General features: G+C 46.7%; 1 protein-coding gene across 1 annotated transcript in view; it reads right to left on the bottom strand.

Annotated features, from left to right (window-relative positions):
* FAM83C (family with sequence similarity 83 member C) overlaps window positions 1-24,021 on the bottom strand; it is a 59,304-nt gene that overhangs the window by 20,643 nt on the left and 14,640 nt on the right. The window contains exon 3 of the mRNA XM_019485554.2: window positions 9,655-9,779. Coding sequence (XP_019341099.1) covers window positions 9,655-9,779 — 125 coding nt within the window. The remainder of the gene's footprint in view (window positions 1-9,654; window positions 9,780-24,021) is intronic.

Raw genomic sequence — 24,021 nt, 5'->3', positions numbered from 1 at the left:
CAAGGGAATGTGGGCAACCAATTGTGAACTGGACCCATGTCTGTCCCAGCTTGTAAAAGCCATCTGCAGGAGATTGGGACCATGAGTCCATACGGTTGTGGTATGCCTTGCTCTGAGAGGGCAGGGTGCCAGACATTAAATCTGCAATCATCTGACACTTAATCAAGAACTCATCTTTTAATACTGACTCCCAGACAGCTGTTACCCCATTTCCAAGCTCCCAGTTTTAGGGAAGGTCACTGAATGGAAGGTGGCCCAACAGCTCCAGGCACACCCAGATGCAATCAGATCCTGGGCCTTTGGCATCCTGGCTTTTCTCTTGGGTATAGCACAGAGACTGCACTCATGGTCTTGGTCAGTGAACTTTATCTGGAAATCAACATCGTAAATTTTGGTCTATTTATCTTAATAAAGAAGAGATTTTCAAATGGGGTAACACAGAACCCTAGGGTGTTTTGAGATCCTTTCAAGGGTGATACAGGGTGCCATGCAATGTGAACACTGCTGGAGTGTAACATGCTTCACAAGATAAACCCAGAGATTTAAAACAGGAATCCATAGTGCTAAAAACATTCTGCCCTGTTGTGAGCTGAGTTCTTTGCAACAAAAGAATTGTTATATTATTTTTCTATAGTCAAAAAAAATGAGTGAAAATTAAAAGCTGGCATTTTTTGAGGGTTGTCTTGATTCTAAAAATGCTGAGGACCACTGTACTAGTGCTTTCAGTGACTTTTGATATAGTCAACCATAAGATGCTGATAAAGCTTTTATGTGACCTGATGGGTATTCACCGAACCCTATTGTATTGGTTCTGCTCTTTCCTAGCAGGAAGGTTCCAGAGGGTGTTAATAGACAAGTGTTCATTGTTCCTTGAGACATTGCCTATAGAGTTCCCCAGATCTCCATCTTGCTCCTACTGTTCAACCTGTATATGATGCTGCTGGGTGAGACTGTACAGAAATTTAGGGTAATGTGTTATCAGGATGCACAGCTAATTAGTCTACTCTGCTTTATCTCTTTTTTTCATCTGACCAGGTCTGGCAGACTCAGTCCTTACCAGTGCCTGGTGGCCACTTGGGACTAGATGCAGGTGAATCAATTGAAGCTGACAGACAAAATAGAGGGGATGATGGTTGGCAGACCTCATAACCTAGGAGGACTGGGACATTGATGGGGTTCAGCCTCCCATTGTCACTCAAGTTTGAAGTCATGGAGTGCTCTTGGATCTGCTGGTGCACCTAGATCTTTAAGTGGTAGCAGTGGCTAAGTGTTAAGAGATAGTCTTCTGGTAAGAAGGTTGCAAACTTTTATTTCAGATTTGAATTGGGCCATCATCATCCAGGTTTTTGTAACCTCAAGGCTAGACCTCTACAATGTACTCTATATAGAGTTGCCATTGCTGACCATCTGCATTGCTATCCAATAGCTTTCTGGGCACAATTCAGGATGCTGGCTTTGACTTATAAGGCCCAAAATGATCTGGGCCCTACATGCCTATGGGACCACCTTCTTTATGCTTCATCTCAATCCATCAGGTCAGCCAAGAGCAACCCCCTGAAAGTACCATTAGTGTGCCAAGTTTGCTTGTCAAATACACATGGGAGGCCCTTTACAGAAGTCAGTCCTCAGCTTTGGAACTCCCTCCCCCTTGAGGCCTGCCAGAGTTTGAGACTGGACATCATCTGGAAGTGTTTAGCAACTGGTGTTTAGCAAGCAAGGCTAAGATGGCATATCTTTTAAGGAGTTTTTGTTTTATATCATATAAAATAAGATAGAATATTAAAATAAGATTTGTTGTCTCCAATTGTAAGCCTCCCTGTGTCTTTGTTGGGAAGGGTGACATTAAACTAGGTTCACCTAGTTTGGAGACAAAAGCCTAGGATAGAGACCAAAGCCCAGAAGAAGGTAAAGAACTTGGGGACTTGGATATAAACTTAGTAAGGGAAAACAATAATGGAAGCCTTAACAGTGTTCTCAGGGAGAAGATATGACAACAGGTTAGATACCTGAAATGTATATATAATAATATAGGAAGTATGGGGAATAAACAAGAAGAATTGGAAGTCCTAATACAAGTACAGCATTATGATGTAATTTCACATTACTGAGATGTGATAGGATAACTTACATGACTGGAGTACAGTCATGGATGGGTATAGTTTGTTCAGGAAGGATAGGCAGGGGGGAAAAAAAGGAAGAGTGTTTACCCTATAAATAAAGGTGATGTACATATGTTCTGAAGTGCAGTATGAAGCTGAAGGCAGGCCTGTTAATACTAGGCCTGTGTGAATAGGCAGCTATTTGATTCAGCTTTGGATCCGGCTGCTTCGGATGCCAAGGATCCGATCCAGAGCTCTGGATCGGTTTCCCGCTTTGATTCAGTTGAAGCGGCTCCGAAGCTTCAGAGCCACTTCAGAGATCCAGCCATAGGGTATAATGGGAAATCAATGAAATATCTATAACTTTGTTGGTTTTTGTCTGATTTGGATGAAACTTGCATGGGTGGTAGCCTCTGCTGAGAGCATGAAGTCTGCCAAATTTTAAGAAGATAGGGGCAGGGGCTTGGGGGGAACTGCACCCAAAATTCTTGAAAGCAAAACTCATGTCATATGTATGTGTTACACCACAAGGGGGTGAAAACTGCAGGGGTGGTGGCCCCTGCTGAGGCCTCGAAGCCTGCCAAGTCCCAAGGAGATAGGTATTGGGGTTTGGGGGGAACTGCACCTCAAGCTGCTGACAGGCAAAACACATGACATAAATGACCCTGTGTGTGTTAAGGAACAGCGGGCTGAAAACTGCAGGGGTGGTGGCCCCTGCTGAGGCCATGAAGCCTGCCAGCTGTCAAGGAGATTAGTGCAGGGGCTTCTGGGTTCTGGGGCCCTGCACCTCTAGCTGCTGACAGGCAAAACTCGTGACATGGGTGCTTGTGCAACTGACTGTGTCTGTCTTGGGGCATTTGATTGTCTGTATTGATTATTTCCTCTCCTTAGTCTGTGGTTTTGTAGGTGTTAATCCTTGCTAATTAACTCATTATTTAGTAGCTAGGTACTGTGTATTGAGCTGGTCCCTGAGTGAATCAGGATTGATTGGTAACAGAGTAGCTTAGCAGCCAGGCCTGTAGTAGTTCCCCTGCCCACCCCATGCCCCAAGACAGACACAGTTGCACAAGCACCCATGTCACAATTTTTGCCTGTCAGCAGCTAGAGTGCAGGGCCCCAGAACCCAGAACCCCCCTGCACCGATCTCCTTGACAGCTGGCAGGCTTTGTGGCCGCAGCAGGGGCTAGCAGGCCTGCAGCTTTCACCCTGCTATGCCTTAACACACACAGTCACCCATGTCACAAGTTTTGCTTGTCCACAGCTTGAGGTGCAGTTTCCCCCCAACCCCTACACTTATCTCAGAGAAAGACCTGTGGATTGTATTAAAAGCAGTGTCACTTGCAAATCAAGGGAAGCAATTCTTCCACTCTATTTAGCGCTAGTGAAGCCTCATCTGAGCTAAGTACAGACAGTCAAAAAGCCCAAGGCTGAATTGATTTACTCTTCACAGGTTAGTCTAAAATGCAGTGATTGAACCAATATGCAAGTAAACAGATATTCACTTTTGATTCTGGAAATGCAGCCACATGCCTGCAGTGGCCGAGGCCAGAAGCAGGGGGGAAGGGCAGGTGGGGAGGGGGGGCACAAGACCATGCCTCCCTGCATGGCTGGAGCAGACAGCTTGGGCCAAGGCTGGCCACCCCACCCTGCGGGGGGCAGGAGGGTTGCAGGGGAGGTGCAAAGCATCCTGGGATGCTGGGGCAGTTAACTTGAATCTGCAGGGGAGCTGAGAAAGAAGTTCAATAAACTGATTTAATTTAAATTAGTTAAATCTGATACTATATCCATCCAGGTTTATCTTAAACCAGTTTCAGCCATTTTGAAAGTGGTTTATGTACACTGAACTTCTGTTGTATTACAGATTTGTACCAGTTTCTGATCCCGTTTACTGGTCTATGTGTAATATCTGTCCCTAGACCTGAAGTACTGTATTCAGTGTTGAGCCCCACACTTCAAAAAGGATGTGGAAAGTTTGAAAAGATTCCAGCCCAGAGCAACAAAATCATCAGGGGCCTAGAAAACAAGACTTATGAGGAAGGACTGAAAGAACAAGGGTTGTTCAATCTGGGGAACAGAATACTGACAGGGGATCTGCTAACAGTATTCAAATACCTGAAGAGTGATTATAAAGTGGAAGGAGATGGACTTTTCTCTGTAGACACAGGGGACAGGACTAGGAGCAATGCACTAGCTGCAGTAGATGATATTTAGGTTGAGGATTAGAAGGAACTTTATGATTATGAGGGTGGTCAATCACAGGAATAGTCTACCTAGAGAACTTGTGGAACCTCCATCACTGGAAATTTTCAAGAGCAGGTTGACAGTAGGCCTGTGCAAGTCGGCAGCGATTTGATCCAGCTTTGGATCCGGCTGCTTCAGATGGCCATGATCTGATCCGGAGCTCCAGATCGGTTTGCCATTTCGATCTGGCCGAAGTGGCTCTGAAGCTTTGGAGACGCTTCGGAGATCCGGCTATAGGTTATAATGGGGGATGAATGAAAAAATCTATAACTTTATTTTAGCTCTGATTTAGGTGCAACTTGCAGGGGTGGTAGCCTCTGCTGAGAACATAAAGCCTGCCAAGCTTCAAGAAGGTCGGTATAGGGGTTTGGGGGGGAACTGCACCCCAAATTCTTGAAAGCAAAACTCCTGTCACGTCTACGTGTTACATCACAGTGGGCTAAAAACTGCAGGAGTCATAGCCCCTGGTGAGGCCACAAAGCCTGCCAAGTTTCAAGAAGATCGGTGCAGGGGTTTGGGGGAAACTGGACCCCAAGGTGCTGACAGCAAGGGCTAAAGCCCTTGACTACCAAGGCTAAAGCCCTTGACTTCAGAAGGGCCAACTTCAATGAGCTTAGGAGACTAGTGGGGGAGGCACTAAGGGCCCAGAAGGTAGAGGAGATGGCAGCCCATGAGGGATGGTCGTACCTTAAGGGGGCGATCCTCCAGGCCCAAAGGATAACAGTCCCTGAGAGAAGCAAGGGGGGAAGAGTGCTCAGAGACCCCCTTGGCTCAGCAAGGGCATTCAGCAATGCCTGAGGACTAAAAGGGAGGTGTACAACCAGTGGAAGGGAGGAACTATCACCAAGGAGGAGTACTCCTCTCCGGCCCGGGAGTGTAGGAGGGCTGTTAGGAAGGCCAAGGCAGAGATGGAACTCAGGCTAGCGTCCAGGATTAAGGACAACAAAAAGTCCTTTTTCATGTACATTGGGAGCAAAAAGAAGGCACCAGGAAATGTAGGGCCCCTGCAAGACACAAACGGTAATCTGGTGGCCATGCCAGACAAGAAGGCTGATTTTTTTAACAGTTTCTTTGCCTCTGTTTTCCTGAACAGGGACCGGGATATCCCACCTACCAGAGGTAGGGACAATCTCGGGGATAGCTCTATCAAGCCTTTAGTCAGTGCAGATGTAGTTCAGGATCTTCTGGAAGGGCTAGACATTTTTAAATCTGCAGGTCCAGATGCCCTCCACCCAAGGGTGTTGAGGGAGCTGGCAGGGGCCGTCGCGGAGCCTTTGGCCCAGCTGTAGAAGCATTCGTGGTCATCTGGCCAGGTGCCGGGGGTTGGAAACTGGCTAATGTGGTCCCTATTTTTAAGAAGGGGAGGAAGGAGGACCCAAGTAATTATAGGCCTGTAAGCCTCATCTCGGTGCTCGGGAAGTTCTTGGAGAGGATCATCAAGGAGCACATCTGTGGGGGGCCTGCAGGGGAGATCATGCTCAGGGGCAATCAGCATGGGTTCACCAAAGGCAGGTCCTGCCAGACCAACCTGATTGCCTTTTACGACCAAGTAACTAAATCCTTGGATGGTGGTGTCGCTGTGGACATAGTCTTTCTAGACTTTAAGAAGGCCTTTGACACTGTCTCTCACCCCATCCTCATCAATATATTGACTGTGGCATTGATGCCTGCACAGTTGGATGGGTAAAAAATTGGCTGATGGGGCGCACCCAGAGAGCAGTGGTGGATGGGTTGTACTCAACCTGGCAAGATGTGAGCAGTGGGGTACCCCAGGGCTTGGTCCTCGGGCTCGCACTGTTTAACATCTTCATCAGCGACTTGGACAAGGGGGTGGAAAGCACGCTGTCCAAGTTTGCTGATGACACTAAGATGTGGCGCGAGGTGGACACACTTGAAGGGAGAGAGAGGCTGCAACTAGATTTAGACAGACTACAAAAGTGGGCAGACAAGAATAGGATGGGGTTCAACATAGACAAATGCAGGGTGCTGCACCTTGGGAGAAGGAATCCACAGCATACATACAGGCTGGGGAGTTCCCTTCTTGAAAGCACAGAGGTGGAAAGAGATCTTGTAGTCATTATTGACTCCAAGATGAACATGAGCCGCCAATGCCAGACCTCAGCCAGCAAGGCCAGCCATACCTTGTCATGCATCCAAAGGTGCATCTGAAGCCTGTCCAGAGAGGTGATACTCCCCCTCTATGCGACTTTGCTCAGGCTGCAGTTGGAGTACTGCGTCCAGTACTGGGTGCCGCACTTTAAAAGGGACGTGGCCAGCCTGGAGAGGGTTCAGAGGAGGGCCACCCGCTTGGTGAGAGAGCAGCAGGACAGGCCCTACGAGGAGAGACTGAAGGACCTGAACCTGTTCAGCCTCAGCAAGAGGAGGCTGAGGGGGGACCTGGTGGCTGCCTACAAACTCATCAAGAGGGATCAACAGCAAATAGGCAGATCTCTTTTCTCCCCAGCACCACCTGGGGTGACGAGGAACAATGGTAATAAGCTGATGGAGAATAGGTTTAGGATGGAGATCAGAAGGCAATATTTTACAGTTAGGGTGGCCAAAATCTGGAACCACCTTCCCAGAGAAGTGGTCCTCGCCCCTACCTTGGGCAAATTCAAGAGGAGGTTGGATGATCACCTGTCTGGGGTCTTGTGAACCCAGCATTCATTCCTGCCTGTGGCAGGGGGTCAGGCTAGATGATCTGTTCAGGTCCCTCCTGACCCTAGCCACTATGAAACTATGAGACAGGCAGAACTCGTCATGTGGGTGGGTGTTTGGGCGACTGTGTCTGTCTTGGGGCACAGTGGGGTTAAATCTAGTGCAGGCCTGAGTGCTGGGCCCTGCCAGGCCACGAAGCCTGCCAGCTGTGTTTCATCTGGTGAGTCTGTCATCTGAGGCCCTGCACCCCAAGCTGCTGACAGGCAAAAATCATGATGTGGGTGGGTGACATTGTATATGTGTTAAAGTGCACCCTTCCTGGTGGTGGAGCCTCTGCACAACACGGCCACTGAGGCCTCCTCCTCCACTACAGCCTTACACCCGGTCCTCCGCTTTACATGACAACAGGTAAAATAACTTAGCTGGCTGAACACCAGTAGCATCAGCATCAAAGGTACCCAAACGGGACTGTCACAGAGCCTTTCTTTTTATAAAGGAATTGACAGCAAGAAGTAAAGATGACGTGTTGTGTTGTGTTGTGTTGTGTTATGTTGGACATATGATGTTATTCATGGTGTGTGATGGCTTATCTTGTGTTTTTATGTCTATATGTATATTATGAAAAAAAAAGGAGTACTTAAAAAACATGCATCTTTGGAAGCTTTAGGGTTGAAAACTGCTTTGCCAGGCTGAGGAAGTACCTGCAGTTGGTCCTGGATGGAAGGAACAGTAAAGAAGCCAGAGGCTGGCCTGGCCCGCAGTGCAGGCAAGAAAGCCAGTCAGTGAAAATGGAAATGGCGGCGTCGGGTGGGGGGACACGGGACAGGTTGGAGTGGGGGGCAGGGGGGAAAGGGGTTTCAAAGGGGGTTATTCAAAGAAATAAATTGAATCGTAATACTAATAATAATTGAATAGAATAGTTAAGCTAAGCTAAATCCTACCCACTCCTTCGTAACAAGAAAAAGGACCAGGCAAGTTCAACTAGTACTGAGCTAGCAAGCCACAATGTCTCAGTGTGAGCATTTGTCTCTCACAAAGGTCCTGACAGGCACCAAGCTGCGAAAAAGTACAGAACATCTCAAACCAGAGGCTTTTATGCTGTTTCTAGTCCCACCCCACAGACGCTGCCATTGGAAAGGTTGCCAGTGAGAAATCCTTCTTGCTGGCTACCTACAGAGGTCAGACTTCCCCCCACTCTCCGTCCCTCCCCTGCTTCCCCTCCCATCCCACAAATGCTGCCATTGAAAAGGTAGCCAGTGAGAAATCCTTCTCACTGGCTACCTACAGATGTCAGTCTCTCCCCCCCCTCCCCCCCCCCGCTCCCCATCACTCCCCCCCTCACTCTTCATCCCTCCCCCACTCCCCCTCCCTCTTCTAATTGTCAATCAAGCTGTCTGAAGCGGGTCTGAAGCGTCCAAAGTGGATCTGAAGCACTTTGGGATGCTCCAACCCACTTCAGATACTTTTGCTGAGGCCCCAATTCAATTTGAGCATGCCGCTTCAGATGCCGAAGTGTCTGAAGTGGATCTGGATCCGAAGCGGGATCCGAAGACTCACACAGCCCTAGTTGAGAGACAGTTGGCTGGGATCATTTAATCAGGGATGATCCTACAATGAACAGGGCCTGGACTAAATGACCTCATGAGGTCTTTTCCAGCCCTACTTTCCTATTATTCTATATAAAGCTAATAAATACATAACAAAAACAAAATAATTATGTAACATTTCTGATTTATCATTCTGATATTTCTGAGAAACCTAAGGAGGAATGTGAAAACCTTTATAAGTGGGTTAAAAATTCAGTGAGATACCCAGGCATTAATCTTATAGAAAAGTATGAGAACCTTCTAAATGCTAATTATTTACCAGTCTGGTCTAAAACAGCAAAATCCTTCAAAGACTGGATGAGGATGGAGATTTCTCTTTCTATTCCAGTGTTTACCTATATGTATACCAGAGAGCACCTTCAAGGCGTGGCAAGCTATTCTCCTGAACTTCATCTCAAAAAAATAAAGGCCAAGGATGAGTGCATCAGTATTTATACAGGCCTTGTAAGATGGGAGGTCTTACAGCACCCGATATAATGGCATGCAATTACACAGCTCAGTTGGAGGACATTATAACTGATGTGTGAAACCTTATTCAAAGCTATGGGTTGCTATAGAATGAGAATGGCATCTAGGAAATGGTTTTCTCAGATTTATGTTGGATGAGAGAGAAATTCAAGTGAAAAAACTTAAAGATCATCCCTTTATGCAAACTACCTTGTGATCCCTAGATAAATATTAAAAGTTGCTTTCTCCTCACCCCAACCATTACCTTTGTAAAAAAATAGAATTCTTCCCTAGAACTTCTCAAGCAGGCAACCCTGAGTTGGGATGGGTTGTGGCTAAAGCAGCAGCTGTTATTTTTCCACCCCTGCCCTCCCAAGTTTACACCAGGGGCTGCTGTTCCAGTCACCCTGCCCTAGTTACACAAACTGCCCACCCTGATTATGCCTTTCAGTTACCCTATACACACTTTCCAGGGTAATGTATCAACCACTTCCCCTAAAAAAATGGTTTAGTATTATCTCCGTCTACAGCCTTAGAAAACTTGGTAATAATGACTTTTTGACACAATGTCTCACGCAGTTGAGGTGGTAGATGCATCTCACCTGTAGGTACCAGTGAGAACTTGATCACAGTCTATCAGGACAAAGTTCTCCAGCACTTGACCTCCAAATTTCTTTCCTGCTTTGCTGTAGTATATATCTCCACTTACATATCGGACTCTCATGTTCTGAAACCAAAGGAAGAAACATGGTATGAGCATTCGCATTGAATGGAATCAGCTTGAACAAAATGAGTTTCCTTTTCCTTCTCACCAGACTTATTTATTAAAGGTAAACTGCTAGATTAGTTGTCTGAAGTGGCATTTCTGGTCCTGAAGGAAGGGTCACAAAAAGGTGTAAAATATTTACAAGTTTCTGCATTCCATTGTGTAAGAGCATATTCTGTCACATACTTATGCATATATATTTATGCAATGAAATAAATGCACAGAAAATTATTAACACATAATGATCTAGTCTAAGAAATCTTGGAAAATCCTGTCCTTATGGATTGATTATAAATTCATACCATTTCCCTTCCAGATTCCTTATAAAAAATGTGAATAGCACTGAGTTATTAACCCTGTGGAACCCATCAGAAACACCTCAAATATGGATGAATCCCCATTAATCTTAAAACCATATTATGAGATTAATCAATTTGGCATTATAATCAATTTCCTTTTAATCTATTTTACATGTCCCCAAAAAGATTCGCAAACAAATTAAAGATATAATCCACAGAAATCAATTATGGTAAGAAGCTTTGCTGATTCAGCTCAGGACTGATGGGATGACCGAGAAAACAGTTTCAGTGAAGTAACCATAGTACAGCTCTGCTCCTATGGCAGAGATGTCACTGCTTTCCTAAGTCTCCTTGACAGACCACAGTCTTCAACGGTGCTTGTACATGCCATGGCATTTAATCCTCATTAATTTAAAGAGCTTTAAAAATTTTAACCTGCATTATTTTGGTGCATCGTGTTTGTGTTTTCATGCCACAATCTTTCGAACAAATTAAGTCCAATGTGTAATTCCTCCCAGATTCCAGCATGGGGAGCCAAATACCAGTCTACCCCCAATAATGTCTTTCCTAATGAATTACAGCAAGAGGGGCATGTTTGCCAGTAAACTAGCCTCCACAGTCCCTGCCCCCTGCTCCCCACCAGGAATCTCAAGCTAAGCTGCCCCCCCACACCAGGCCACAGTCACTCCAAAACCCTGCCACTTGCACCCACCTAGGCTTGGTCCAGTCTCCTAGTAGGCGACTCCATGGTGATCCTGATGCCACGCCGTGTAAATCATCCACTCCCCACCCTTTCCCTTCCCCCATGTTGCAAAGTAATGAAATTGTATATATAATTTTTTTAACTGTATATATCATATCAGAAATATATGGAGGTGAGAGTAGCGGGTGCTGCCCCAGGTAGTTGGTAATTGTAGCTGATGGTGGTGATGAGGTGGACCAGTGTGTGGGTGTTTCGTGTTTTGTGTTGTGCTGCCGAAGCAAATGTGTATCATGAATGCTTATTAAAAATAAATGGTGTACTAATAGTACAGTGTGTTGTGGGGTGGAGGTGTGGGTGGTGTCAAATCTGACAGCTGTTAGTTTTCTGGCTTTTAGGACTACATTTCCCAGCAGTCCCAAGCTGCCCAGGCTTGGAACAGTTTCCATGGGGACCCCTCAAAGGGACTGCTTCCCCCGCTCCCCTTTCCTGCCCATGTGACACCATGAATACCTGCCACCTTTTCTGTTTGTTTAGCACCGCATACGGCTTTTGGAGGGGTGTTGTGAAATGTTGAAATGGTGGGTTGTCAGTGGGGTGGAATATTGACCCCCTCCCACTGCTCTCACACACTCGTAAACCGGACTCCTGCAGGCTGATCATACCACTTGCTCCCCATCCGCACCACCACAGCCAGCCAACGAGAGATGTAATTAACCCTTTCACAGGATTTGATTTAGGCTGGCTACGTGGTGATGTGTAGTGATCAGGGATCCTGGTTTTCTCTGATTTAAAAAAAATCTCCAATTTTCGGTTAAAAAAAGTAACCCCAAATCTACATTTTTCTGTGGATTTGGGGCTATGGTTTTTTAATTGAAAATTGGGGATTTTTTTTTAAAACACAGAAAACCAGGATCCCTGGTAATGATCCCGTCCCCCCCCCCCCAAGCACTCCCCAGACCACCCCAGTCCACCTACCCCAGGCTACCCCCCCATGTCCTGCTCATCCTCCACCCCCAATCCACTACCTTCCCCCGCACACCCCTGCAGACAGACCCATTTTTTTATGTTGTAAATAGTAAAAGAATTTATTGTAATCAAGAACAACCACTGCTACTTGTTGTCAGCATCCATATCCATAATATGTGCTGCCAGGCAATCCTGCACAAGGGCTGCCCAACCAGCTTCTCTTTGTGGATATGTCTTCAGTCCCTGTGCTGCTGCCCAGCCACATCTCTGTCTAGCTGCTGCCCGTCGCACTTCGTCAGCCCATGCCTCACTGAAAAACTCTCTGGGGGTCTCACAGATGTTGTGGAGCACGCAGGCTGCCACTACAAAGGCCGTGATATTTTATGACCCCAGCTTGAGCCAGCAGTTAAGCGCCCTCCATCATGCTTTCAGTTGGCCAAAGGCACATTCAATGGCCATCCTGCATCTGCTCAGATGCAAGTAGAAAAGCAGCTTCTGCAGATCCATAACATTCACTCCATAAGGCTTCATGAGCCAGGGCTTTAGGGGGGAAAGCAGTATCTGCTATTATAAGTGGAGGAATGGCAACACCATGGATCACTGTCTTGGGAACAGTGTATAGTGTCCTTTCTCCATGAGGCCAGGCAGCGGAGAGTTTCTGAATACATGCACATCATGCGTGCTGCCGGTCCGTAGAAATACTGACCCAGTAAAAATGTTCATAAACCAGCCCTGGTGGTCCACCATGGTTTGTAGGATCACGGAGGCAAATCCTTTCCTGATTGTGAAAGACCTCCCCCTCCCCGAAGTAGACTGCACTGGGATGTGAGTGCTGTCTAAAGCCCCTATGCAGTTAGGGAACCCCATAGCATTGAAGCCATCTATGACTTCCTGAGGATTCCTGAGGTGAACAAAGTTGTTTGCCGTGACATCCTGCAGCAGCTAGCATACCTTGTGAGTCACCAGCCCAGTTGGGCAGGGAGCCATGCCAAACTGGTTTGCGATGTAGCAGAGGCTGGATGGGATGGCCAGTTTCATGATGACCATAGCAACTCTCTCATCTGGCAGGATGATCTGACACATGTTAGTGTCCTGCTTCACAATATATGGCCCTAGCATCAAGACAATATGATAAAATGTCTCCCTGGTCATTTGGAATGTCTGCAGCCACTGCTGATCATCCCTAGTGTTCAGCATGATTCTCTCCCACCATTCCAAGCTGCTCTTGCAGACCCAGACCATGTGGTTGCTGCTACTGAGGTTTATCCACAGAGTCCAGTCAGCTTCCATTTCTTTGCATGCCCGTTGGTTGTCCCACTCCACCGCATATCTCGGTCCCCTTTTTCATGAGGTGCCTGTAAGTGCAGGTGTCTTCTCATCACAAGCTTTGAGCAACACTATCGATAAATATGCTTCTATTGTTATCTCCACCTGCATGTCTTGTATTAATTTCAAGGTCATCAATAGTATAATCAGCAGCACTATCACCTCCTCCTCCTCCTCCTTTTCCTCCTCCTGCTCACCCATGTCCTCCAGGTTCTCCATGTCGGAGGAGTCCTCATTCTGTTCTTCCCCATTCTCCACTTCCCATTCCTCACACATTTCGTCCTGAATCTCCATTTGGTCTTCCTCCATCATCAGCCACTTCTCAGATCAGCTGCTTCTCAGATCACCACCACCACCACCAAGCGGGGTAAGAGGAGGTGGGGATTGTGGTCTAGAGCTCTGTCTACCTGCATTCAATCAATGACCACTGCATTTTAACTCTTATCTGCATTTCAACAAGTAAGCCCAGGGCACTGGGTGTTTGCACAGCCTTTGTTTGGTGGGGGGTGTTGGTGTTCACTATGGTAAGCATAGTTGTCAGGTGTTTCCTGGCTAAAAAAACAAGGTCCTCTCAGAAAAAAAACATTTCCCCTGTCAGGTCATCCACAGCATATGAAATTTAAAAGTCATGCTTTGGATCCACAGGATTTCATCATTTTGAAACTTGCACCCGCTCTACTGAGCCTAGGGCAAAAAAAGTAAGTACCCTGAGATAAGAAAAAAGTTATAATGGAAATGTTCAGATGCATCAAGTCTTTGTTCAAGACAACTGTCATCAAGCTTTCAAAGATTTAATTTTGCAATGAGACAGATAAAATTTTGCCAGTGCTCTTGTGTGAATGTAGGACCAGACAAACTGAGCTATCAGTGAACTGAACATTAGTGAGGTCAACAAAAACAGTCTGTGCTTCTCTAGATGAGAATGAGGTAATGAGATTGGGGTGATGTCTTTTCCTAATGTTAATCAGTAACAACAACTACAATAATAATAATATCTCATGTGGCTGCCCTTGCAGGTGCCTTCCTCTGGTGCCTGCCCAAAGATCTGAGGTGCTGGACTGAATGCCTATTTCCTAATGATCGTGCTCTGCTGTGTCTTCTGAAGACAATGAGCCCAAGTAATTCTGTCTAAAGTAATGATTAAATTAATAATTATACTAGTAATAATCATAACTGATAATAACAATACTCTCACCACTGTGTCTTAGTAATGATTGTGCTTCTTTGTAAGTTTGTGGAGCGCAACCATCTCTGGTCTATCTGGTCAGCCTGCTCAAGTTAGGGTGGTGGGAAGGCAGGCCTGCTTCTAGTTGAGGTCATACCTTTCCAAACATTCAAATTCATACATACACTCTAGGCAAGCAACATTCTCATCAAGGGACTATTGCTATAAATAAGCATTCCATCTTGACTTCTGTTCTCTATGTTTATGCCAAATATTAAACAGCCTGGTGGGTCTTATCACCCGAGGCCCTCCCTCCTCCAAGATGCCTGGTGGGTCTCAGTGCCCAAGGTGGCAGGTGAAGAGAATTGATCAGATTCAAATTTGATTGATTGATTCAAATTCATACATACATTGTAATTCAGCACAATTCTGATCAATTCTAAAAGGGCATCTTTAATGACATCAATATGTATCGCCATAAGCGATTTCAATTTACTATGATTTAGCAATCCTATTACACTGACTCTAATCAAGCCACATTCTCAGGGCCTGCTTCTTATTGAGGTCCAAGCTTTGCATACTTTCAAATGTATACAGAGTTATAAACTTATTAGTATTAGCACCATTATTGAAGGCTTACCTTGTAATTTTTCAATGGGTGCTGGCCACAAAGTCTATTACTAAGCTTCCCTTGTTGAGGGCATCTTTAGTGACTTCAATACCTATCACCATAAGCAATTTCAATTTACTGTGATTTAGCAATCCAATGATACTGACTCTAATCAAGCCACATTCTCAGGGCCTGCTTCTAGATGAGGTCCAAGCTTTGCATACATTCTAACACATACATACATACATACATGCTAACCAAGCAACAATCTCATTACAATCTCATTAAGGCACTCTTTCTTCCTCCTCTCTTCCCAAATGCCTGGTGGGTCTGGCCTACACTACTTAACTATTACTGTTATATACACTATATACACTATGTACTATTATTCATTATATGCTATTAAGTTATGCAAATGACACTGTAGAACAAAGTTCATGGGGTCGCCTGCCTGCTCATTGTCAGCATCTGGTAATCATTAGAAATAATCACAGTACAATGGGAGCTAGCCCCCTCTCCCCCCCCCCCGCCCCTGCCACACCCTCCCACCTTTCCCCATCTCCCGTGAGCCACATCACCAGTCTTGTGTTAACTTGTGTTATTAGTCTCTGCCCTGTAGGGATGCTTTCCTCAAACTATGGGGTACCACTGCCCAAATGCTGTTGGGTTCCCCTATCTATGGAATTTCCTGCTGCATTGGCTGGCTGACACTTTGCATGCTTGGATTTCTAAAAATGTAACTCAATTGTGGCTTTGCTAATAGGAAAAAAAAGATGCTGGATGCAGGGTTCCTTTTTTAAAATTTTGTTTATACCCACATTTTTTTACTTCAATGTATTTTGCTACTTGGGCTCAGTGTACCCTCAAGGTACAAAGGAGCACAAAGTCATTTATGGGTGCTGGGTGAGAAATGGCTGAGTGTTGGGTGCTTTGTTCACTTTGGCCAGCAGGTACAGCAAAAGAATTAGAAAGTTTTGGTATTGGGGTATGAACGACACGTGCCTCCTGAGGCTGCAGGGGCATGGCAACCACCTTCAGGTGGCGGTGGCAGGCGGCTGCGGTGACATCAGCAGTGAGGGTGGGCTGAGTGGGGACCGCCCAGAGGTGGCTGCAGTAGTGTTGGCGGTGGGGGGGGGGTGGTGAGCAGCGGACACCGCTGTTGGCGGCAGCAAGCGGGGACCACCTGCAGCCACTGGTGGCAAGGGGAGGCAGCGACCGCCCGCAGAAGCTGGCAGTGGCTTCGGCGGTAGCCAATCTCAGGGAGGGCATGTGCCCCCCTGTGCTCCCCCTACACATCACCTATGTATTGGGGTATTGTCTTTTCCTAACATAGTGGGCTGCCTATTTCCTAATGATTGTGCTCTTTTGTATCTTGTGAGGACAATGAGCCCAAGTAATTCTGTTTACAGTAATGATTAAATTAATAATTATACTAGTAATAATTAAAACTGATAATAACAATACTCTAGCCACTGTGTCTTAGGAATGATAGCTCCTTTGTAGCTTATGGAGCACAACCATCTCTGGTCTAGTCAGCTGGCTCAGGTTGGGGTGGTGGGTAGGCAGGCAGACAGGCCTGCTTCTAGTTGAGGTCAGACCTTTTCATACATTCTAACACTTAAATAAGTACTTACATTCATACATATATGATAATCGAGTGACATCATCATCAAGGGGCTGTCTCTTTCCTCTCTCTTTCTCTTCCCAAATGCCTAGTGGCTCTGGTCTTCACTATGTAACCATTACTATTATTTACACTATATACAGTATACATCATTTACTATTATACACAGTACATTATACTCTATTATTACACAACATATGTGCATACAGGAAACCCTCACTATTTGTGGATTTGGCATTCGCGGTTTCAAATACTCATGGTGCTGTGCCAACCCATGCTCTCTCCCCACTGGCAGTGTGATTATACTGTTACAGTGCCAGCAGCATCTGTGAGAGCTCCACACTTCCCTCTGCCAGGCTCCCACCGCCGCCTCCGCGCTCCCACTGCCACCACCACATTCCTGGCGCTGCCAGCACAGCCGTGCCCCCCCCTCCCCCCCCCCCCCCAGTCTCCCCAGCCACCGGGGGCAAGAGCCATTCATGATGCAGTATAGTATGTATTCATGGATTCTGCCATTTGCGGGGATCTCTGGAACGTATCCCCGCGAATGGCGAGGGTCTGTTGTACAGACATACACACTAAATGTGTATTTTGATCAACCAACTGTTACTATAAGCATTTTATCTTGACTACCAACAGTGGCCCTCTTCCCCCCTGGCTGGTGGGTCTCCTTCCTACTGCCTGCTTGGTCTCAGGTCCCACCTTTTCATACATTCTAACACATACATACATACATACAGGCATGTATCCATACATAGACAACTAGAGAATTTCAGCTCTTTTTGCTGAATTTGCACAAGTATTCAGCTAATACTACCTCATTTTATCAAAATTTTATTGACTTGTTCTAATCCCATTTCCCCCTCTCCTTCCAAATGCTGGGTGGCTCTGATCTACACTGTTCAATTAATACTATTACATACACCATATACAATACACTATGCACTATTATATGCTAAGCATCCTTCTTACTGCTTCCTTGGTCTCAGGTCCCACCTTTTCATACTTTCTAACACATAAATACATACATACATGCGTGCATGCATGCATGTATACATAAAAGCTAATCAAGTGACATTCCCTTCAACAGACTGTCTCTTCCCTCCCTCACTCAGGGAGAGATTCAAGGAGAAATGCTTCCAATGTCAGTGCTGGTGAATCAAACAACTAAACAAAAAAGAAAAGAAAATGCAAACAAAACCAAAGAAACCAAAAAAATATATATTTTCTGATGCTCTAGTTGAAATATTCTAAGTAGTCCATGTTTAAGTCTATTAAGTTATGTAAACGTGAATGTAGAACAAAGTGGGTTGGGTCGGGGTCACCTGCTCAAAAAACACTGCCTTATTTTTTGTCTCTGCCCTGCAGGGGTGGGTGGGTTCTCACTGTGAATGCTTGGATTCATACAAATGTAACACACTCATGGTTTTACTAAATTTTTTTTTTAAGGGTGAATAAAAATATTAAAGGATTGTTATGTAAAAGAGAATGAATCATCTGCCTCCTGTCTTTTGTGAAACAGCAGAAGGACTATTGGTAAAGCTGAGCACCAGCAGCATCGGGTGGGCAGGTGGTACTGTTGTGGTTTACAGGTGGCTTAATATTCCTTGGGTACCGGGGATCCACATGCCCAGGGCAGCTGCATCCCACTTCATGGGGACACCCTACCCCACACCCTGGCCAGTGGCCACTACACTGCCCAGCATGCATGCACACAGCTTCCTCACCATGCCCCACCAGCCCGGTTGGTGGGGGAGGGGGAAGCCATGGGGAGGGGGGAGGTGATACAAAAAACAAAAGCCAAGTATTAGGCTCAAAATAGATGGAGCAGTTGCTAATCACCCTCTTTCAAATGTTAAGGAAGGCTCTCACCTGCCTGTTACAGTATTGCCGCATGCTGCTTTTTCTTGTCTTGTTGGGTTTGGGATGAGGCACTCTGTGTAGGGGTGGGAGGGGTGAGCCTTTCTTTCAAAAAGGTGCTGCAACCTCAGAGGCTTTCCAAGATCCCTGTACATCGGGATGCAGGGTAAAACAAGCACTGTACCCCCCCATAACAATCCATCCTGCAACTCTTTCCAGTAATCCCATCGCTCCATAAATGCCCCCAAGCAAAGAATCCCCACACTGAGGCGGGCGAGCATGGTCATCACTTTTCTCAACCCACCCACCCCAAAACTGCACAGAATGCCATGCATGCCAATCTGCCTATGAAGGAAAACATGCCACACATATAGACACAATTTCGAATCTTTATTTTAAAAATGCGGTACATTTAAATGAGTTTTTTTAAATCAAAAAAGGCATCATAAAAAAAACCAACTAGATAAATAAATTAAAGAAAATTTTAAAAGATTGTTAAATTAGTAGAAAAATAGGAAAATAGAAAAAAAAGTAGAAAAAAAAGTAGGGATTTTCCTCCCCAGTAGTTCTGTATCTATACAGCATTTTTAATTTATACACTATCAATACACTATACACTAGTATCTATACACTGTATATCTATACATTATTTACTATAAGACACTGGACACTATACACTAGGGCTTTGTGAAACAGCACTGTTCCATTTCAACTTGAGTTTCAAGCATTCCACGGAGCAGCATTTTGTTTCAAATTTCATTTTGATTCGAAACAGCTGTTCTGTTTTGCTTCGTCAAATTAGCGAGGCTGTTTCAACGCTGTTTTGATGTTTCATCCATTAGCTATAATGGGGAAGCTCGAAACAGCCTCTCTCATCTGGTAGGCAGATCAGGGCTGCGGGCCCCCGATCTGCCTGCCAGATGAGGGAGGGAAGCCGATGCTGTCACCTGGGACTGGGGAAGGGAACTGAGCCCAATTGCTCAGTTCCCTTCCCCAGTGCTACATTGGGCTGGGGCTGAGAAGTCAGCCCAGCTGGGCTGAGTTCCCAATCCTAGCCCCACGATTTGGCTGGGGAAATGAACTCAGCCCAGATCATTGGGCTGGGGATGGGAAGTCAGCCTACCCTATGCTCCTTATCCATGTGGGCACGAATGACAAGGCTCAGAGCAATCCCAGCTAGGTCATGAGGCACTACAGGGTTTTGGGAGTGGGGCTTAAGGGGTTGGGGGTGCAGATGGTGTTTTCCTTGATCCTCCCAGTTTCGGGCTATGGGCTGAGGAGAGAGTAGGATCACGGTAGTCAACCAAAGACTGCAGCGCTGGTGTCATCATGAAGGCTTCAGCTTCCACAATCACTCTCTTTGGTGAGAGAGGCAGTGGTCTGCTAGGGAGAGACGGCCTCCTCCACCTCACTGCATTGGAGCGGGGGCTCTTCTCAGCCAGATAGGCTGACTTGCTCAACTTGCTTTAAACTAAGCCTGCTGGGGGCTGCGGGAATTACCACCACTGCAAGCCCACTGGGCAACTTTTGCAAATCCAGCAGGCTAAGGCACTTAAGGGAACCCACCCCTACCCTAGCCCCAGAACGATATGTAGGGAAGGCAAGGGCCCCCAATGGGACACTTATGTGCCTGTACACCCATGCCAGGAGCTTGGGGAATAAACAGGAAGAACTGGCCCTCCTGGTAAACAAGAATGACTATGATGTCATAGGCATAACGGAGACCTGATGGGACTCCACCTATGACTGAACCACAGGTATAGATGGCTATACGCTGTACAGGAGTGATCGTGCAGATAAAATGGGTGGGGATGTAGCTCTATATGTGAAGGACAGCTACACGTCCTTGCAAATTGACATTGGCACCCAGGAAGGATGACTGGAGTCCCTCTGGGTTAAAATACATGGGGAACATGGCACAGGGGACACCATGGTAGGAGTCTACTATAGACCTCCTAACCAGAAACAAGAGCTGGACCAGGAATTCACCAGGGAACTGGCTGAGACTGCATGCTCTTAGAGCATGGTTGTCGTGGGAGACTTTAACTACCCAGACATCTCATGGGAAAAGCACTCGGCCAAATCCGATTGGTAGCAAAGCTTCCTCTCATGCATGGCTCTGAGGTTGGACCCAGAGAGTAGTAGTCAATGGTAGTGAATCGTTATGGTTCTCCGTGACCAGTGGTGTCCCCCAAGGCTCTGTCCTTGGACTGGTTCTCTTTAACATCTTTATCAACAATGTGGACATTGGTGTCAGAAGCACACTAGCCAAGTTCACCGATGACACTAAACTTTGGGGCATAGCATCCACACCCAAGGACAGGCTAGTGATCCAGGCTGACTTGGATAAACTTAGTAAGTGGCCAGATACAAACCTGATGATGTTCAATACCGATAAATGTAAGGTACTCCACCTCGGGAAAAAACCCCTGCAGTGTGCTTATAGGCTCGGCAGCGCTATGCTTGCTAGCACCAAGGCTGAAAGAGACTTGGGGATCATGATTGACCACAAAATGAACATGAGCCACCAATGCTATGTCACAGGTGGTAAAGCAAACAAAACTCTGGCTTGCATCCATATATACTTCAAGTAAATCTCAGGATGTCATCCTCCCACTGTACTCAGCCTTGGTGAGGCCGCAGCTGGAGTACTGCATCCAGTTCTGGGCTCCACAGTTCAAGAAGAATGTTGAGAAGCTTGAGAGAGTCCAGAGGAGAGCCATGGTCATGATCAGAGGGCAAGAGAATAGGCCTTATGAAGAGAGGCTGAGAGTCATGAGAGTCTTCAGCCTGGAAAAGCGCAGGCTCAGGGGGGACCTGGTGGCTGCCTATAAGTACATAAGGGGTGTGCATCAGGATCTGGGAGAACGTCTGTTCACCAGAGCGTCTCAAGGGAAAACAAGGACCGATGGTCATAAACTCCTCCAAGAGTGTTTTAGGCTGGACATAAGAAAAAATTTCTTTACTGTCCAAGCCCCCAAGGCCTGGAATAGAGTCCCTCTAGAAGTGGTGGAGGCACCTACTCTGGACTCATTCAAGAAATGTTTGGATGCTTATCTTGCTGAGATCCTTTGACCCTAGCTGACTTCCTGCCCCTGAGGCAGGGGGCTGGACTTGATGATCTTCAAGGTCCCTTCCAGCCCTAATGTGTATGAAATCTATGACTTCCCATCCCCAGCCCGATCTAGTGCGGGGGATGGGAACTCAGCTCAGCTGGGCTGACTTCCCATTCCCAGCCCAATCATAGGGCTGGGGAGGGGAACTGAGCGATCAGGCTCAGTTCCTTTCCCCAGCCCAATCGCAGTGCTTGGGAGGCGAACTGAGCCTGGGCTCAGTTCCCTTCCCCTGCACTGTGATCGGCTTCCTGCAGCCCGGCAGAGGGAGACGGGGAAAGCCAGGGCTGCGCTCCCAGCTGCTGCTGGGAGCACAGCCCTGGCTCTCCTGTAAAGCCAGCAGTAAGGTGCTGGGAGACAAAACTCGAAACGTTTTGAAACTTTCGAAACATTTCAACTAGCCTTGTTTTGTTTCAAGGCTGTTTTGAAGCCCTTCGTTTCGATTCTATTTCACTGTTTTGAGCTGAAGTGAGTCGAAACAGTGTTGAATCGAAACAGCTGGCAAAATTTCGCACAGCCCTGCTATACACTACTTATTATTAGATACACTATTTAACTATTATTCTATTACTAAATAACACTACTACTATTGCTCCTACTGGTGGGCATGGATTCTTGATGCTTTCCTTATTCATCCTTTTCGATTTCTGATCTCAAAAGCATTCTGCAGGGAGGGGAAGAAAGAAGAAGAGGATGGAGTTTTGGACCACAGTCCAAACACCACCCTCTTGATATTCTTCCCCCCCCACACACACACACAAGGTCAGTGGGACATTTCTGATATTACCTATATATCACCCAGGATGCTGCATATCTCGGGGGCGGGTCTGCCATTCAGTGTCCACCTGCACTATTCATCATGTTGCTGGAATGGCAATGTCAATTATAAGAAACAGGAAGGTTACCTCCGAAATATTAAAGTGTTAAGAAGAGGTGCCACACTCCAAACACAGTTGCAAACTTACCATTCTGGTGATGTTGCTGTGCTCTGCAATTTGGAACACCGTGGTGGGTGTGGCGGGTGGGAGGCATGTGGGGGGAGTACATACAGGACCTCTGATGGTGGTATGAGTATGACCACTAGCAGAGGGTAGTAAACAACAGTAATTGGCAATATGGGTTGCTTCTCCATTTCTTTCTTTCTGTATTAAGTATTCCGTATTAAGTATTCTGTGTTCTTTATGTATTAAGTGCTAGGGTAACTAATAGAGATGCCCTGTGCCCTGGCTGCCTGCAGTCAGCTGTGGGAGCAGGGGGAGGGAGGGAGGGATGAGCAGGAGCCAAAAATTAATTAAATAAATAAATAATAACAGCAGCAAATAACAGTGGCACCTACTGGCCAAGGGCCTGAACTACAAAAATAGCACAACACCACCGGGTGGCAAAAGAAAGTAATTGCAAGTCTTCGAGTCACTTGGTGTTTACACACCATGAATCCATAGATACAACGATATAATCAGCAGTGATGCAAACTAAACTATGTCCGAGCACTTTTACTTTAACGCGCCAAAAAGACTTTTAGACAGTCAGGAAATCCTGCCTGTGGAAATAGAAATGCAGTTGCAGCAACGTAAATGGTAAATATCGCGGTGTGTACAAAGGCCCCAAAAGGCCTCCGATAATAATTTTGGACTCTCATGTTTCACCAGTGGTGGAAATCAGGAACACCAGCTGCTCCACCAAAGTAGGATACAAGCAGGTGTGCTGGGGTGTCACAACATCCCCAGCAATACTGAACACCCTCTCTCTTAAAACAATTGTCGGTGGACAGGACAGGTGTTGCCGGGCAACCAAGGCCAGATCCTGCCACATCTGGCTCCGGTTTGCCCAGTAGGCCAACGGGTTACAGTCAAGTGGCTCCACATCCTCAGCAAGATAGGTAGCCACCGAAAACTCAGCACTACCTGCCTGAGGCTGGGGGCTGGTGCATTTGGACCCCAGCACTGAAGCCATGCATATGGCCCACATTGGCAGTGGCTGGCGTGGAGCAGACTGGCCAGTGTTCGCGCCGGTGCTGGTGCTGGGATTGCCGGCACGGGAAAGTGGATCCCCCTCTTCCACATCCCCTGGTCTCTGCACTTTGGCCTCCCTGACTTTGTTCACCAGCACTTGCGTCCAGTGATCAAGGGTTTTGGGGCTACTAGTGCACATGCTCCCCTTCACCCTCGGGTCACAAATGCCCGCCAACATGTGGACCATACTAGATCGCAAGGGATCCAGCTGTCGCCTGATGCCCTCCTTCAGCCACCTCACCAGTACCTGCAACGTTTGGTGACAGCAGCCTGCCCCAGCCAGGAACATTGATCCCCTGGAACTTCTCCATTTGGTTCTCCAGTTCCCTCACTAGGGGAATCACCTGGCTGAGGAGGGCATTGCCAGCACTAAAGGTCTTGGTGGCCTCGAGGAAGGGTTTGAGGACCACCAATATCTGGGAGATGGTACCCCACTCAGCTCTGTTCAGGGGGCTGCTGATCCCAATCTCCCCAAGCCAGGCCATCTCATGGATGGTCTTCTGTTGCTCCACCAGCCTTTGGAGC

The sequence above is a fragment of the Alligator mississippiensis genome, chromosome 9, assembly GCF_030867095.1.
Source record: "Alligator mississippiensis isolate rAllMis1 chromosome 9, rAllMis1, whole genome shotgun sequence".
Lineage (NCBI taxonomy): Eukaryota > Metazoa > Chordata > Crocodylia > Alligatoridae > Alligator > Alligator mississippiensis.
Note: the sequence above shows the minus strand (reverse complement) of the source record. Positions and strands in the feature narration are given on the sequence as shown.